At 34.8% G+C, this 19,133-nt stretch overlaps 3 protein-coding genes across 5 annotated transcripts; 1 reads left to right on the top strand and 2 right to left on the bottom strand.

Moving 5' to 3' along the window:
* Positions 1–1,915: 1,915 nt before the first annotated feature.
* On the bottom strand, positions 1,916–6,700 carry LOC147294702 (squamosa promoter-binding-like protein 2). 3 transcript variants are annotated; one of them, XM_086230749.1, is made up of 6 exons: positions 6,549–6,700; positions 4,156–4,901; positions 3,776–3,915; positions 2,913–3,167; positions 2,310–2,703; positions 1,916–2,160 (listed from the first exon to the last, which is right to left on the bottom strand). In XM_086230749.1, exons 2-5 carry the CDS (start codon positions 4,845–4,847, stop codon positions 2,360–2,362), a joined length of 1,431 nt encoding a protein of 476 aa, XP_086086875.1. In that variant the 5' UTR covers positions 4,848–4,901; positions 6,549–6,700; the 3' UTR covers positions 1,916–2,160; positions 2,310–2,359. The 3 variants fall into 3 exon arrangements, with proteins under 3 accessions (XP_086086875.1, XP_086086877.1, XP_086086876.1); XM_086230751.1 differs by having other exon boundaries at positions 2,991–3,167; XM_086230750.1 differs by lacking the exon at positions 6,549–6,700 and adding an exon at positions 5,114–5,681.
* A 2,828-nt stretch (positions 6,701–9,528) lies between these two features.
* ACOS5 (acyl-CoA synthetase 5) lies at positions 9,529–11,756 on the bottom strand. The gene is made up of 6 exons (XM_086231210.1): positions 11,334–11,756; positions 10,658–11,239; positions 10,383–10,572; positions 10,150–10,295; positions 9,932–9,999; positions 9,529–9,757 (listed from the first exon to the last, which is right to left on the bottom strand). Exons 1-6 carry the CDS (start codon positions 11,754–11,756, stop codon positions 9,529–9,531), a joined length of 1,638 nt encoding a protein of 545 aa, XP_086087336.1.
* A 2,046-nt stretch (positions 11,757–13,802) lies between these two features.
* Positions 13,803–15,156, top strand: LOC147294700 (serine/threonine-protein kinase BIK1-like). Its single transcript, XM_086231209.1, has 5 exons — positions 13,803–14,030; positions 14,096–14,240; positions 14,332–14,459; positions 14,553–14,676; positions 14,759–15,156. The coding sequence occupies exons 1-5, from the start codon at positions 13,803–13,805 to the stop codon at positions 15,154–15,156; spliced, it is 1,023 nt and encodes a 340-aa protein (XP_086087335.1).
* The last annotated feature ends 3,977 nt before the right edge of the window (positions 15,157–19,133 follow it).

The following is a 19,133-nucleotide window of genomic DNA, read 5'->3' as shown; positions in this document are numbered from 1 at the left end:
AAGAAAATGCTAGAAATGGGTGCCATTTCTAAAGTATTTAATTAAAGACACTGTTAATCGGATTTTTTTTTTCTTTCCTGAAAAAAGGAAATTGTATTGAAACAAAACTGATTACAACTGAACACATCTATCCAGTCCGATTCGGACGTAATACATATAAATTTTGGGTTTAATTATCGATTTACCACATAAAATTATAACTCATTTTTACATTGTCACTTAAAAGTTTTTTTTTGTCTTAAATTATTACCTGTAACTTACATCTGTGTTCCATTTATCTTGTTCCGTCAACAATTCTGTTAAAAATGCTGACTTGGCCGTTAATGTTGATGTGGCGCGCTAGATGTGTGCCACGTGTCACATTTTTTATTGTATTTTCTAATTTTTATAAACTTTGAAAATTAATTAAAAATATCTCCAAATTCAGAAAAATACACAAAAAATTTATATGGACTTGTCTTGACTAGTACTAATTTATTATGAGATCAAAATACCAATTTTTCCTCTAAAAATTTTCAAAAAATTTGGGAAGTTCAAATTTATTTCTAGAAAATTAAAATATTCTACTCTTTGAAAAATCATAGGATAATTTCCCGTACTCCAAAAAATATGAGGTCTGTACCGTTAGTCTTCTAAAAACTAACAATACATTTCTCGTGAACACTTGCTACCCAAAAGATCTCTTGGTCTTAGAGGAAAATAAATTTCTTTCTATAAAATAAATTTTAGAATTTCTGTAAAGTCGAAATAATTCTCTAAAACAGGCTTTTGGTAATTTTCAAAATATTTTTAAGAATTCGTCCGAAAGTTTATGAAAAATTCTAGAATTTATTTAATAAATGGAAATTTATTTTAATTTTTTAGAAATAAATTTGGATTTTCCAATTTTTTTGAAAATTTTTAGAGGGCAAATTGGTAATTTAATCCTATTGTAAATTAGTGCTAGACTGCTAGTCAAGATGAGTCCCTATAAATTTTTCTGAGTTCGGATCTATTTTTAATTAATTTTCAAAGTTTATAAAAATTAAAAAATATAAAAATACGAAAATAAAAGCAAAGATGTGACACATGGCGCACATCCAGCGCGCCACGTCAACATTAACGGCCAAGTCAGCATTGTTAACAAAATTATTGACGGAACAAGGTAAAATGGGATACGGATGTAAGTTAGAGGTGGTAATTTGAGACAAAAAATCTTTCAGGTGGCAATATAAGAATGAGTTACAGTTTTGGGTGGTAAATCGATATTAAACCTAAATTTTAAGATCTATATAGTAAGGGAATTTGCTTCCCAGTAAATGCGCCTGATGGAAACTTTGAGTAAAGGACTTCATGATTAAAGCAATGTCCCACAAGACTGATATAAAATTCTATGGGATTTGTCCTCTTTGTGTAATTGCATCAATAAGAACCTTGAAATCACACCTTCAGTGACAAGTTTAATACTTTGCAAATGTACATCTTTTATCTAAATTAGGTCTGCAATTGCTATTAGAAAAAAAATTGGTCTGCAATTTCTAGTTGCTTAAAGAGAGAAAGTGATGAAAGAAAATTGATATCTTAAATAAATTCATATTTAAGTTGCATTTTCAGGAGCTCAGTAGGTTCACATGCATTTAATCAAATCTTTGTTTACATAAGAAATTGTAGGGGCAACCGGGCAAGTAGTTAAAGTATATTTACCAGCATACATCTGAGGTAATGGGTTCAAATCACACGTCCCTAATATCGTTTGACAAAAAAGTAAAATAGAAATGACAAATAAATAAATGAAATGCCCACAAGGCTCTTATAAGATGATTGACGTGGGTTCGTTTGAAGTTCATGGTACCCAAGGAAATCTAAGCATATGGGTAGTCGGCCTTCAATTTGATGTGCTACCCAAGGCAAGAGGAAAAGAGGAAAACTGAGGGAATTCACTGAGATTGGCTACCAAGTACCAACCTCTTTAAGGTTCCAATATTCCATATAGCATTCAAGTCAGGTTAAAGAAAAAACTACATATGTAAAGCAGTATGCCAACAACAGACCAAATCCAAATTACAAATTGTCAAATTATATTGTATGACATAACAAGGAAATAGTAGAACTAGATTGAACTATTCAATTCGCACCCATGATATGAAATCTTGGCCGTAGCTGAATAGAAGCGTCTAGATCCTGGACATAAAACTCCCATTAGTGTATTAAAAAAAATAAAAAACAATAGCCATGTCAACCATCATCAGATATTTAAATTTGATAATACATGCCTTTTTAACAGGACACCAGATAGGATATGCAAAACAGACTCTGGAAAAGGAACTAACCTTAACAAGTGTGGCATTATATGGCTAAAAGAACAGTTATCTGATGTAAGTTAATTGAATTGGTTGGTGTGATAGCCAAATTCATACGGCCCTTTGAACAGATGAAGGTCTTGAAAGTGGTTGCTGCCATTACTCTGTGAATGGGAGACATGCCCTTGGGTATCAAGGGATGATGGATGTTCAGTTTGCCAGTACTCTGAAGAGACTGGCATGCCTTGGGTCATTGCATGCATCACAGGTTGAGGCATGTTGGCATGATTACCGTGGTTGGCATTATCAAGTGAAACGGGCTTCCCTTCGCATGAAACCCAAGAACTCGTTGACAGAAGAGAGAGAGCACGATGAAGATCCTGCGTTGCATCCACATTGAAAGAGATCATAGATTCTTCAGGACCTGCAAACCCATCACCAAATAAAAGTTACATGACCTTTTAACAGGTATGAATGATATATACACTACGATGGCGCAATATATTTACATAGGTAACTGGAGTATGCACGGATTTCTTTCGAAAGAAAACAAATAAAACCTAAGACAAGATTGACAGTTAAAGCAAACAATCATGAATCATAAGGCTAGTTCCAATCTGATTAAGAATAGACCTCGGTTGAGAACCTCAGCCGCTGTGCCCTTAGACGGTGACAGCTTACTGGAATCATGATAAAGCATGGTTATGGAACCTGGAATTTCGTTGTTGGGTAAATTTAGCTGCCTGGTAGTGCCTCCTCCTTTTGCAGGATTTGGAAAATATTCTTTTGTTTGTGCAAACTTGAAGCTGGATGCGCCATCCCATGCTAAATTTGTACCATGCCTTGTGTAAGTATGGTCCAAAACAAGGTTCATCTGTTGCCTCTCATCTGCATAGGTAAGCAAAACCAGCACAGATTTAATTGATAGCAACCATTTAATACAAATATGATTGTACAACTCTAAATATTAACTCTAATCTGAAAGCATGCCAAATGATTAATATTGTGCATGGCATATCTCTCAAGGATGGATATCCCATGCAGCGTAGCAGCTGTAGCACCCAAAGGTAGTAATTCAATTGATGTTTTGAATGATTCTTAATATGAATCTTTACCAAATAATTCCATCACAAATTAAAAGGATTACACTAGAGAAACAGCATGTGACCAATCAAGAAGTTGGAACACTGTATGAGGCCCGTTAATTCCATTTATTTATGGCAAGAAAAAAAAAAAGCCTGGGTTTACTTCCACAAGGATTTGGATGGGCTTTACTTATTAATATTTAAAATTCAGGAAAAGCTCAAGCATAAATAAATATTAAAGTCACATGTGAAAACAAAAACAAAAAACAATTTAAAATATTTGCATCCTTGATGAGTTTAAAACAAAAACAAAACTGTACAGTTTCAATTAAAAGTGGTTATGTTATATCATGATCTGGTGTATGTAAGCAGCTTGAAGAACCAGAAAATATTTAAGTATGAGTTTAAAACCTGTGCTATACAGTGATGAAGACAGCCTTGCTGGATTTCGCACTGCTTCTGGCTGTGGTTTGCGGCGCCTTGCATTGTGATCAGAAAGTCGCCTGCGGCAGCTTCGCTTCTTTTCATCAAATTCAGAAAGGCCATGGAACCTTTGACAGCACAAAGTATTTTGCAGATCAAGATCTATATGTTAGAAGCCAAGAAGGAACTGAAGCTCATATTGATTGAACAATTAAAGAATAAATCATTGTTATAATTAAGACATGTAGATGAGTATGACTGTCTAGAGGATCTTTAGGCTACGGTAAGAACAAGCAATAAAACAATAGTCAGAAAACAAGTAACTGCTGGGTTTCATTATCTTCCAAGCAGTCTATAACTAGCTTTACCTGCTACACTGCTGGCAAAACCGACGTTCCACACCATCTACAATGACCTTTGGAGATTTGGAATGATTCTCACAAATCCTATGTTTGCGATGGTAATCTTTGGCTGACGACAGATCAAGGTTGCAGCCTTCAACTTGGCAGCGTGTTGCAAATGTACTCTGACCAGTGGACTTCAATCTCTTTGCCTTTGTTGCCATTGACGTGGAAATTACAGAAAGAGAAGAGTTCTTAGAATTATTTCCTGCACAAACATCTTCAAAGTACATCCGCTTACCAAGCTTTAGACTGAGCAATGGCTCACCAGAGCCAGCTGAAACCTCATGACTTGGAGAACATCCAAGGGCTTCAGCTTTAGCTGATTCTTTTTTATCAGCAAAATCCGGGAAACCTTCAAAGGCCTCAAGGTTGAAGTTGGATTTCTTACTTTCCCCAACTGAAGAATTAACAGAAGCTGATTTCGAACTCTTTGATGAAGCATCTCCTAAATCAGACCCAGAGACACCACTACCCCCATCGCCCCCAGGTGAATAGAAAGATTCAGAGTTCATTCCTCTTTCTCCTTCAATACCCCAGTCTGTTGGTTGAAGCTTCTTAGGATTGTCAGTTACTTTTGCACCAAACATGAAAAGGTTCTCCCAGTCCCATAGTGAAGGAGGTTTTTCATTCCACTCCATCAGCAACAGAGAATTCATAAAAATTCTTCAAAATCTTCCTCAGATGATGCAAATGCAACTGGTCAAGAGATGCTGCAAACATATATGATACAAGTTATAACTACCACATAAGTATATATATATATATAAAAGCACCAATGAAGCAAAGAAATTGAAGGAGTACATGAAAACATTAATTGAATAGTCAATAAACAATGTCAAAGAACAAGAACATGCATATTGGAGTGGCGCGGCTTCACTGTTTCAGAGGACCCAAGCTACAAAAGAAAGCAAATCCTAAATACCTCTTACAAGGAACAATGTTGAACACTGGTTCCCCCTTCCGAGTTTTGATGAGTTATACAAGCAAGGCTGTTCAGATCTGCCCAACTACCAAGCTCAAATGATGCAGAAAAGGGAATTAAATAAATAACCGACTGAAGCATCCCATTGCAGAGGAATCATTCTACAACCGATAATCTTCTGTAGCTATAAATTTCCTTTCCTGTAAAACCAATAAATGGTTTCCAGATTTTAAGGCATAGCTTTAACAATCCCCCATCTACTGGAGTCGACCAAAACAAAGAATCTGATTACATAAATCCAAACCTCACCCACTGAATAGTCTGTATCCCACGTATCCCAGTCATCACTTCCCAATCTAGTACTTCAACAAGTCCCCACCATTCAGACACTACAATCATCTTGAACCCCAGTAAGATTGGCAAGTGTTCCTCATTTCCCTACAAAATTTGGGGTGAAGTTCATGCTAAACTTACTGTTACCCACCAACCCATATGAAATTTACCACCTTTATATAGCTACTACCTCTCTCTCTCTCTCTCTCTCTTCAATTATTCTTAATAATGTTTTTCTTTTTACATGCCTTTACTTAAAATACCTTGTACTTTCCAAACCTTTTTGCTCCAATAATTCACATTCTCAATTCCATCGCATTCTCTTGAAGTCGGTCATTGAATAAGACCCACCCACCACAGCCTATCATTCTATCAACTAACGCTTAAACTTTAAACCCAATTGCTCTGAAATTCTCCAAACAAACCCAAGCCTCTTCCTTCTTAGTCACCAAGAAAATTCAGCAAACTCAATACGATAATCAAATGGGTATATAATGCCGCATTCCCCGGCCAAAAAGAAAAGGATAAAAAAAAAAAAATTTCTTTTTTATTTCAACTTTACTAAATACTAGTAATTTTTATTTTACGTATTTGGAACTGAAACCAGACCCCATAAGATTGCTTTTAACCCACATGTCCAAAGTAGCTCAATAATTTTCAGGTACAAGACGAAGAAAAAGCATATTTTTTGGGAGGAAGAAGGGAAAAAAAGACCATATTTTCTTTCCCAAATAAAGTCAGACCTCATATTATGGAAATATCGAGAAACTGTTGTTCCAAAAAAAAAAAAACTTTACAATTGCTTCGCCAAACTTAGAAATTTCGGCAACTTCGCATCTAATAATTACATCTTTTTCACCCAAAAACACAAATCGAAATCGAAAGTCAGCAGAAGCAGAGCCACCGCTGTTCACCATTTTCCCAAAGTTCCCAAATCCAGTTATACAGAACAGTAACAGAGGAAAAAGAGAGAAAGCGAAGAAAAATCGGACAAAGATTACATTTTTATAATGGAATTATAGAAATACAGGTACAGAGAAAAAAGAAGAAAGTGGAAAAAGCGAAAATGATTGCAAGCTGAAGAGCTTACTGAGCTTATTACCTGGTGGTTTGTGGAAGGTTGCAGTCTTGCAGAGAAGTTTTGGAGTATTAAACAAAAGCAGCATTTTCTGGCATACCCATTCCTTTCAACCTTTCTTCAAGGCCTTGCTTTGCTTTCATTGTAAAGACCGAAGAGACTTTGTACCACCTCTTCCTCTCACACACACACACACACACACAATTATATTGTGTTTGTGCGTATTTTAACTTTTGCTTTGCTTTTGGGCCCTTGGCAGTTTTCAACTTTTGTAGACCCTCCTCACTAAACGCAACCATCAAAAGCGACAAATCTTGACTGGCCGGTCCAACCGGAGTCGACCCGGCTCCTTGGTATGAGAAAAAGGATTCAATTATGAATCAATTATTTATGATTCAATAGTTGTTCATACGAAGAATACATTTTTGGCGATAATGTATTAAAGCGACACTTTAATGCAGATGAACAGTAAATAAAAATGAACGTGGGCGCCGCTATAGTGTAGATATGGTGTCGACACATCATTAACTAGCTGCAACACATCTCAATTTTGTGTGTCGACACCGTGTCCGCACCATGTCGACGTTCGCATTCATACTTATTTACTGTTCATCCGCAATAAAACTTACTCTATGTATAATCATAGCATGATTAAATTTATATGTTATAGATTTTAAATAATATGTGATTGTAAGAGTTATTGTTTTATTTGTTATGAAATAAATGAACTTTATAGACTTATAGTATTGGCCAAACAAAATATTTTTTTTTTATAGTAAGTCATGTGTAAATGAAACACATCCACATTACTTGAGATATTATTTTAGAATCATAAAACTAGAACTAACCATTAATTACATTCAGTGCTCTGTAATATTAAAAATGTGTCGCCAAATAATTTTGTAATTAAAATTTGTGTCAAATTAATTCACGAAATGTTGATGTTATAAGCAAGTGTAGCGAATAATTATACCACATCAATATGATGACATATAACATAGTTTTTTTTATTTTTTTGATGAAACATATAACATAGTTTAATTGTCTTACAAAAATTATTATCTTTTTGCAAAAGTGACTGCAAGGTATCTTGGTCAACCGAAACTACCATTACATTTTCCATTCTATTTTTTAGTATTATTATCTTATTTGTTAGAGAGAAAAAATTTACCTTCCAATAGCTATACTTTTTTGTGTGGCTGAGGTGTCATGTGAAAATTTTGTTAATTTAAAGACGAGAATAAGCTAAAAAATGTAATGTGGTTTGTTTGTTTAACTGGGAATTTTGGTTTGTTTAAGGAAAGTAAACTTAAGAATGTGTCTTGTATCACCAACTTGTCCTAGTTGACAGTATGATACTCTAACAAAAAGACTTGGAGGGGGTCCCTATGTTAGGATTAATTATAATTAAAGATACATAAAAATATAAAATCAACACGGGATGTGATTGAAGGAATAAATAACTTATTCCTTGGACAAAGAGAGTGACTGAGTTGGGGTTTGTTTTTTGTTAATTGGGCAAAACCAACTTGTGTGTTTAATTAAACAATAGTTCGTGGGATAAATCTTGTATGAGGCATGCTCACTGAAGACTCACTCATAGTTCGTGTGGATTGAGGTTGGCAAATGGGAACAATTTTTTTTTTTTGGCCAACAGGAACAATTATATTAATTCATCAGATAACATAATAAAATTCAGTTTCAAGATCTCATGCTGAGAGGGTCCACGTGAGCACGTTCACAAATTGTTCATTAATTACTACCGTTCATTTTCAATTTTCATTCGCTAATTCATTGTTTTAAATTAAAATCTGAAAGCAACGGTCAGCCGCATAGGCATAGAAATATGGCTGGCTATTGGCTATTACTTCATTATGGAGCTATTTTCAGAGAGGGAGAAGATTATTATATAAAGTTATAAACTAATAAACTAAGAAAATGATTATTATATAATTTTTTTACAAAAAGAAAAAAAAATAATTGTTATATAAATTGTGTGGTCCTGCATCCAAGTTGTTGCCTCAATTCAGTTGGAATAATTAGTACTCCCTACAGATTGGGGCATGATCAAATTTTGTTTTTTGCCCACTGGGACATGATCAATTTAATTGCTCAATAGAAGCGACAAGTATGGTCCCATAATATTTATATCCCTGGACCTGTTCATCTTCCTTGGATTGGTACGGTCATTGTTGCAGAGTCAATACACCAATAACTCCATTCAAGATTAGTCCTTAATTTTATGAGAGAAAAACTCTCTGTAACAGGGTTAAGGGCTGATTTAGCATCTCAAATTTTGTTTTTTTTTAATTAGAGAAATTTGTATGTGATGAAGTATAAAAATATAGATGTTATCATGTTAATGGATTGAGATATTAAGTCAGCTTTCTCTATATTACAAGAAAGTTTCTCTCTTATTATACTAACTATGTATAACATACCAATAGAAAAAAAAAACTTATATATAATGAGTTGTATATACCTACACTCTCATAATAAATGGTCACATTACTAACATGTAAAAAGATGTTATGAGAGTGTGAGGATATACACCAGTTACATGCAAGTGTACGTAACGATATATAAATCTATATCATAAATATAAAAATATAAATCCATCAAAATTGAAAAGTTTAAAATACATGTATATATCATACTTGTTTGTATCATAAAACTTTTCATTGTGGATTAAGAGTCGATTGTACTGGTCGGTCAAATTCTTGATGTTCAAAATGTATGATGCAATCAACCTGTCCAACTACTCTTCTCCGAACTTTTTCGTTTTGTTTTTGTTTTAATTTATTCTTTATAATTTGCTGGTATGATGATGCTTTCATTAATAATTGTTTGCCATATATATCACATCTCAATAATTGGTCATCTCATACGGCATAGTTATCTTGGATGATACATATAGTCGTTTAATGTCTGAATTATGTATGTAAAGTGCAAACCCATTCATGTTATTAATTTGGAGTACTAGCAGGTGAAAAGTTTTGAATTATTAATTGCATGCCTTCATCTTTTCTATCAGGGTCTCTTTGATCAGCCTCCTCATAATTTTGCCAGAGGGTGATTTAGGGATGGTGTCCACGAAGTGCACCACTCTCACTTTCTTGTATTGTGCAACATTTGAGGCCACAAACTTTATCATTTCTTCTTCACTCTCTTTTGCACCAGCTACCATCACAACACATGCTGCTGGAATCTCCCCAGCCTCCTCATCTGGCAGTCTGAAATTCCAGGACACCTTAGTTTCTTGCATGTATACACTTATTATATACAATATAACTCTGAATCTAAACGGGTGTATACACTTTTTGTATTTGTCTCTCTCATCACGTGCTAATAAAAGAGAACAGACACATGGTGTATACGCCGTGATAAGAAAGTTTTACTCTACTTACGGGACTACTGCTACATCTTCAACTGAGGGATGAGTCAGAAGGATGGCCTCAAGTTCAGCAGGAGCTACCTTCAAACAACAGAGAAAATATCTTAATTAAGCAATTATATTGGAATGTGAACTAGTCTAATGCTTTACCACTCAGCAGAACATCTTCTAAGTGCTTGATATTGTGTCAGTGAAAATTTTCTTCAGGATCATAAGAGAAGTCCATCTTACTTGGAAACCTTTGTACTTGATTAGTTCCTTGATGCGATCTACAATGAAGACATTGTCATCATCATCAATGAAGCCAATGTCACCAGTGTGAAGCCATCCATTCTTGTCAATGGTCCGCGCAGTCTCCTCCTCATTGTTGTAGTAACCTGAAAAGTTTGTGACATGATTAAGCATATGGTATGATATGATTAAAATGATTAAATTTGATGCAATATTCAAACTCTCTCCTTTACCTTTCATTGTACATTGACTTAACACACAAACTTCACCAGGAGTGTTTCTGGGGAGTGATCGACCAGTGTCAGGGTCGATGAATTTAACTTGCATATTTGGAAGAATGAACCCAACTGAGTTTTTCTTTGCTTTGGCACCTAGTTCTGCATGAGTGAGTGTGATGCAGCTATGTTCTGTCAGTCCATATGCCTACAAGTAAAAACCAGCTATTTAGAACAAACACATTGTCTGTTACACATTGTTTGTTAAAAGAAAGCTGTTTACAATGTGTCACCTCTTGGACTTGGACACCAGGGAACTTGTTTTCAAAAGCAGTGAGGAGATCTGGTGCAAGTGGAGCTGCTGCAGTCATAACAGCCTGGAGTTTGAGCTTGCTAAGATCAAATTCATCCACTATTGGATTCTTAACCAAGTTCAAAATGATTGGTGGCACAATGGGCGCAAATGTGACCTCTTGTGAGATCAACGCATTCAGAAAGGTCCGGAGTTCGAATCTCCCCATCACCACCACTTTTCCCTTGTTTCTAAGCGTGGCGCAACATATTCCAGTGATCCCATAGATGTGAAAGAATGGAATTAGTCCTAGTACAGTGACTTTACCCACCATTTCCGGGGTTACTCCGAAGAGTGTGGAGCAGAGGTTAGCTACAAGGTTTCGGTGAGTCAGCATTACACCCTTGGACAATCCTGTTGTGCCTGATGAGAAGGGAAGGGCACAAAGATCACTCTGCTGGACTTCCTCCTTATTTGTTTTATTGCCTGCACGGTCTGCTGCTTCAAGCAGATTGTTCCAATTCATAGCACCTTCAATAAGTTCTTCACCAAGCACAATTACTGGTACACCTAAAGCTTTTACCTGCTCATTTCAACACAAAGGCTTAGAAATTAGAAATTGTTACACTATAATTAATATATTTATTATTATTGTGGCTCTTATCTGACACCGTTACCTTTTCATAGCTTGCAACATTTGTTACTATTAACTTGGCATCAGCAGCCTCCACCTGCTTCTTAATTTCGGATGCATGCCCCGATGGATTGGCTCCCGAAAACACGCCGCCAGCAGCCATTATTCCCAAAGCAACTATGGCATACTCAGCCACATTTGGGAGAACAACAACCACCACTTGCCCCTTTCTAAGGCCAAGAGACCTCAAGGCCTTAGCAAACCTCCTGGTGTTTCTAACCACCTCACCATAAGTAATTTTCTTTCCGGTCACAGCCTCCACAAATGCAACATTGTCAGCATATAACTCTGCATCTTTGAGCACAAATTCTGGCAGTGTGAGATTGTCAGGTACTTGGACAGCTGGTCTTCGGCTTCGGAAAATATGTTCCTCATCTTGGGATGAACTCTGCACAAAAGATCCCATACTGGAGATGTGGATGGGGATAAGAAGTGAGGGTGAGAATAATTGCCATGGGATTGGTGGCTTTAAAGGAGGAGGAAGATGGGATTAGTGAGTTAAAGAAGAAGAAGAAGATGTTGTTAAGAAACAAGTGAGGGTGAGATTTGACATGGGCTTTGGTTGGTGAGAACTTGTTAACTCATGTCTCTGTCACAAGCCAAACATTGTCCAGTCTAAAATTAGCTTCCCAAGTTGTTCAACTTCAGGGCAATGCTGTTGGCATGCGAAACAAAGAAAGTTTTGTTTATTTATGTGTATTCTATAATTCTATATTTTGAGATTCGTCTAATGTAGCTGATGTAATATGGGATGTGATGTGAGTCCAACTCAAGAGTCAAGAACATCCTTATAGTATGATTCTATTATTTATGCATACAGTCCTTCAAGTAGTACATCTTTTCTTGTGCAATTGAAGGAAGAAAAGTATTTTGGCTTCAGAGAAATGCTCTTTTCTTATACTTCTCTGTTTGTTTTCACTAGCCAAATATGTGCTAGTGTTTCCATTTTCTACCATGTAAGTGGTTGAAGATCGAATTGGACGGTTTTCAAACACAATAGGTGAAGAGATTTTGAGGTACCAAACAAAAAGAAAATTAGAAAAAAAAAAAGACATGAGTTGCAATTAATGAACGTAGATATCCTTTACTAGTCCAATTGATGAAAAATTCTTACAAGTGTATACAAAACCTCACTTACCACCAACCCCTAAAATGTGTTGGATTTGGTGCATCCGTAAAGGTAATTAATACATGGGTATCTACCAAGGGAGGTTAAACTTGGCAACGAACGAATGTCTTGCTTTCTTTAGGAGGCGTATTTAGTTGGGTCATGGATTTTTAGGTACAATCTAGTCCCTCATGTTCATTTATAGCATGGATTGCAGGATCTCTGGGATTTTTACTTGAGGAAATATAAAAGAGGAGCGATGTGAGGTTCGGAAATCACGTAAAAGGGTTGAGACCAAGGAGTTGGAGAGTGTTCGAGGCATGGTGTGCAAGATGGAATCTTAAATTCTTAATGGATATAAGGGTTGGGTTTTGAGATTAACTCTTAAGCAAAGTTTTTTGTATGGATTTATGTGTTCCGCATTATTTTCTTACTTTATCTTTTTATCGAAAAAAAATTTGCATGAAATAAGTTATACTCATTCTCTCACAATTAATAATCGGGATTACTACCATTTTGCTCCCCAGACTATTACACTTGTATCAGTTTGCTCCCCAGACTTCTAATTTGGAAAATTAAGGACTCTGACTTTTTCAATTTTGCCAATTGAGGTTCTTTTGTCAATTTACACATTTTTTATCCAAATCTTTGAGGGCAAAATGGTCCCTTCCAATTAGATCTTATCATTTTTTCCTCATGCATCATTTTTTCTCTTTTATTTCTTGCTAAATTTTACTTGATCATCTCGAAATTTTAGATGAAAAATGTATAAATTGACGGAATAACCTTAATTGGCAAAATTGAAAAAGTCAGGGTCCTTAATTTTCCAAATTAAAAGTCTGGGGAGCAAACTGATACATGTGTAATAGTCTGGGGAGCAAAATGACATTAATCCCTTAATAATCACATAACTAGTATATGAGAACATTTTGTTAGAAAGTGGATATATAGACTCGTATAAGTAAATTTTTCTCCCTTCCATCATTATTATTTGTTGTGATTAGTCACATAATCGATTACTGTGAGAATAAGGTTAAATTTCTCACAGTTGATTGACAACTGGGTCGTGCCTGTCTTCTCTTTGAGTTGTAGCTTTAAGAACTGGTTTGGGCAATCTCGCCAGATTGACGTCAACCAATGGACTTTCACACTGAGAGCGACAAAGTCAAAGGGAGAAACAAAATATAAAAATCATACAAATGGCAAGGGCCATCTTGTTGAATGCATCTGGTATTAATTTGGGGTATTATATTGGGAATATCTTAAAGTTTTTTGTACTTGGTCTAGAATTTTGAAGTTGAATAAAGGAGAAGAAAACAGGTTGCAATATATTGTATCCTGATAATGGATTCTGCAGCAAAGCTTGTAGTGTTTACATGTGAGGACTTGAAAGCATGCACCAACGATTTCAACAAGAACAATCTGATTGGCCTTACCCAATTTGGCAAATTATATAGAGGACAGATTAAGCAAGGACTTGTTGGAACAGAAGGTCGACAAGTTACTGTGAAAATATGGGATCAGAAATCAGGCTGCATATCATTCATACATGATGACTTTCTGATGCTTAAGGTAACTTGTAAAACCTCTCTCTCTCTCAAGGTTTAGCCAATTAATGGGTTTGATTTGGATTGCAGGAAGAAGTTCAATTTCTAACACACCCAAGTACAAATGGCCATCCCAACTTGGTGAAATTGATTGGTTATTGCTGTGAAAAGGAAGTGAAGGGTGTTGTCTATGACCTCAATCCATGGGACACTCTGCATAATCTGACCCTGAAAGGTACATATATTCTGTTTATGTTCTGAAGCTTCAATTTCTTGTAGGCTATAATATCTGCTGTCTAATTGCTTAATACAACTCATGCATACAGATTATCTCAACTGGGTTCAAAGGATCAATCTACTTCTCCAATTTGCACGCCTCCTTGAATTTCTACACAGCAAGGACAGGCCATACCTGGTCCTCAATATTAATACATCTCATATAATGCTGGATTGGGTTTGTAACTTTGTACCTAATGCCTTTGTTTTCATCTTTCTGCAGCCTGACTTGGTCTTACTAATAATCTTCTACTTTGATTTTCTCTTTCAGGATTGCAAGCCAAAATTATCTGATTTTGGACTCATCAGTGGAGGAATCATTGGTGAAATGACTACACTAAAAAAGCAGATACCAAATCCCATTGGCTTTGTTGATCCATTTTTTGCCGCAAAAGGTTCTTTTTTCGAAAGCCCACCTACCTGACTGTTTTGCGTGAAAAACTTTTATGTAACAAATGTAACACAATTCATTTTCAGGTGGTACTTATTGGCATACAAGCTGCGACGTGTATTCATTTGGTGTGATTCTCCTGGGCCTAATAGCCAAGAGAGTTTTTGAGCCAGAGAGATTGGAAAATCCCCAGTTGGGCTTGGATGGTCTGGTACAGTATTGGGCCAAGAAGGAATACAGGCCCAACTTCTCTCTTGTCCACAAAACTCTACAGGAAGACTGGGGTTACCTTGGTGAAGATGGTATTGCAATTACGGAGCTGGGAATGCAATGCATCGAATTTTTCCCAATAAACCGGCCCACAATGAAGAACGTTGTGGAGCGTCTTCAAAGTTTGCTAGTTCTTCAACGGCTTGGTGATGCCAGGCCCAACAAAAGGGAAAAGACATTTCATGGCTACCATGAAGCATTGGGAGGCACGTGAAACGACGCAGCTTTGTATTTGCCGTGGGGTGTACAATCACCCATATAGCTTGTAACCAGCCTTCTCTTTTTCTTTATCCAATTTGAATATTTTATGTTTACTTAAAATCCAAAAATTATGTTTATCTAAGCTTAATAAATTATTACTCAAAAATCTAGTTTTTCTGTTTTTTTAAACAACAGTCGTACATAAGTTTTGAACTTATAACCATCTCTAATAAAAGAAGGACTGGATGTCATCCACTAAACCAAATGGTTATTAATCTAAAAAATCAAATTTAAGTCTGATTGTTAGAAAAATATCTTAGATTAGAATCATCAACAGTGTTCGTAATCTCAAATCGGTATTGTAAGTTGTCAATAATGGATATCCAAAATAATGTCGAGACTTTTTGATAAAACTCGATACCTATTTGGTGTTATAAGTTGTTAAATTAGAGAGAATATTGGCATGTATGATAATGTGTGGGTCTGTAAAAATACGTGGTCAGACTCATCCACTGATTTTTGTAACAACATGGAGTTCTTCCGGACCATCTGACACAATTGGGCCAAGAAAAAATGGAGCCCAATCGTTTGTTTGTCCACAAAAGCCTGAATACCCCAAGTCAAGTTAAAACTCCTTTGACAGCCTTACTGGGCCAAGCGGCCCAACGCCCAACCAGTTAATGAAGGTGGGAATTGGAATGAGCTACTCGGCTGCGACAATTCACAGTGAATCTCACGCAATTGCTTTAAGATTCAAAAGGAAGCTTGAAGATTCAAAAAAGCAATGACAATTCACACAATCACACATTCACACGCACAAGCACACGGAGTAAAGTAAAGGAATGGAATGGAATGAATGCACACGTAAAAGAAGGGAATCGATGATGATGATGATAATCATAATGAGGCATAATAATAAATTTGATTTATTTATACCCACCACCAAATGCACCAAATGACTAAAAACTTGGCTTCCCTAGACACGTGAAATCATTACCCACCGCATTTTCATCAGTCATCCCCTTGGTTTTGACAAACCTAATCATTAAACCTAAAACCCTCCCTCTTACCTTAACTTTACCCCTCTTTCTCATCATTATTCATCACTTCTTCCTTACCAAATCCTCCACCTCTCTATTCCAAATTACCTTCCATACCATTTTCCACTTTTATTTTCTTCCTATTCCTACTCATCTTCCCCATCTCTTTCTCACCATCCATTCAAATTTTGAAAAACACTATCAATATTCTCAAATTATCCCTAACTTTTAATCATGTTTAATATAATTGTGCAATATTTTTCACATAAATTACATTACAAATTGGATCTAATACATGTACACAAATGAAAGAGATGAGTGTTGAAATTGAGGTATATGATGATCTTAGGAGCGGTAGAAGGCAACACACAAATGAGCTGGAAGCCTCCCTCTGATGGGTTTTCTTGTAAGCTTATGGTTCGGTATAAATGTACTTCCAACTGAAGATAAATTTGTCCCGATTAACATATAATATATGATCGTATATGGTACTTGTCGCTTCTACTTTTGGCTTTCTATATGTTCATTTACAGTTCAATTAAGCTAAGTCATCTCAGTCACCAAACCCACAAATTTTAAGTTACATTCTTGTTATTTGCACCTTTACATGATTTTTAGATTTTTTTTTTTCCTATGATGTGAGAAAAATAAAAGAAAAAGGAAAAACACCCACTCACTTATTAGTCACTTCATGATCATCATCACTGTATTTGGCAGTGGGCAAGCCACACCCACCCAAAGCCCCAAGGTTTCGTGTATTGCTTGGATGAGTATTTGGCAATTTGCTTAGAAAAATGAAGTGTATGATGACTTAAGACAAGGTTGCTGCTATCACTCATTTCAGTTGTAGGGGGAATGTATGCGATTCCTTCTTTCTTTATCTTTACAAGTTTTTAGTGGCAGGAACCATCATTAATTCTACTTTTGGGTTTTATTTACACATGAAAGAATATTCATGTCAAGTTTGCTTTCAAAACCAATGTTATCATTCAAGTTGTACTACTTGTACCAAATTACTTAAATCAATTTGTAAACCTAAATAATGTGTTAACCAATTTTTGTAGCCATGTTTATCTTATATTTGACCTATTTAATTAGAGTGATTATCTCACATCGTATTTTACCACGTCTAATTACTATGCAGACATTTATCTGACCATTGGATATTTGGATAGTGAGTGAGTGTTGGTTGTAGTTTTCCACCCTAGATCATTGTACTTGTGGAGAAATTATTCTGTATAACCGCTATATTGACACGTGGTATAACCAGTCTATTTGTTATAATATGAGTGGATGTTATTAATACTATACCCTACTAATATAAACACATCGTCCAGTAATACTATTATACGTTGGATTGGTTATACCACGTGGTGATATATTGGTTATACCCTATAATTTTTCGTACTTGTGGTATATGTGTGTATGGCAGATGAACTCATTTTTCCCGTAGAACTAGAGAAGGCTGCTACATCGTACTTTTATAAGAGAGGATTTCACATTATTATTTTAGGTCCATTGATTTTAGGTATCAAATTATAATATTTTTTTTATTTTAACTACTAAAACATTTATGTCATTTTACTTTAGGTACTAAATTTCAGTTTAGGTACCAATTTTAAAAAATATGGTTATATCGAGCTGTAACTGTCTAACAGTCATAGCTTTTTTATTGATTTGTTGTTTTTTCAATATTTGCAAAACTTAAACTTTAATGTTTAGTCTTTGAGTTATATGACTTTATCCCCAAGCCTAAATCAAAAGTATTAAACTCTTAAAAAATTTAAATTTTTATAAATTTGAAACAGTCACAGTTCAATCACAACTGTGACTATTCGACAGTCACAACTATATAACAAACTGATTTGTGACTTAATCCAAAATGTCTTACTCTAGATTATTACCTAAACTGAAAAAAAATCAGTGTTATGCTGCTTTATTGAAAAACTATTGATATTTTGTATTTAATCATAATTTTCTATATTATTTTACAAGAAAAATAGCTATCCACTCACCTGTGTAAAAGACCCTCTCCAATATAAGAGATAAGTCTTTTTGTTGCTATTATGCTTAAATCAAAACTAATATAACCCAACTTAAGATGAACCACATAATTGTTTATGTAATTGTACATGGGTGTAGAATTTTATAAAAAATGGTATAAGTTATGAATAAATAAATTTAATAGTAGTATCTAGAAATTTAGATTAACATTACACTAAATTGATAAAAGAAAATTGAATGAAAAAAATTGATAAAAGAAATTGAAAGAAAAAAAGAAAAAGAAAGAAAGAAGAAGGAACAAAAAAGAAGGGAACAATAATAATAGCAAGGGCTCCTTTGGGATTGTTATTTGACATCCAAAAGCAGTTGTGGATGATAATTTCAGGTCATTCACAATAATTTTGGTATTTGGTAAAAAATTCAAAACTAAAGTGCCTCATTATTTTAGGTCACTTACTACAATTTTGAACCACTTGTTTTTTTAAAACTATAGTGCCTCATAATTAAAAATTTTAGTTGCCCAATATATCCTTAAGTTTATATTGATTATTAATTATGGTATTTTATTTGCACAATTAAAATTATAATATATCTACAAAAATAATATACATACTTATTTAATTATTTTGTTTTTAGTACTTTTAATGTTAATATAAATTTGTAGACCAAAAATTATAAACAGTAAAATGCCTAGTTTTTACCAAACAAATTAATCAAAAGAACTTTCAGCATTATGTCTATTTTAGTAATTATAAAGAGACACAATAATTTTACATTAAACTTTATCAAATACTTTGATACTATTTTTTACTTACAATATTTTTAATAGAAAATTAGGATTAAATATCAAATTCCAATAATTTTTTGGTATAGCATGAAGACCATATAATATTTCAATTGAACTACTAAATTTAAATGTAGTTTTTTATATTAGGTCACAAATATG

The sequence above is a fragment of the Dryas octopetala genome, chromosome 2 (genome assembly GCF_963921425.1).
Source record: "Dryas octopetala chromosome 2, drDryOcto1.1, whole genome shotgun sequence".
Taxonomy (NCBI): Eukaryota; Viridiplantae; Streptophyta; class Magnoliopsida; order Rosales; family Rosaceae; genus Dryas; species Dryas octopetala.
This window is presented reverse-complemented; position numbering and strand designations above follow the sequence as displayed.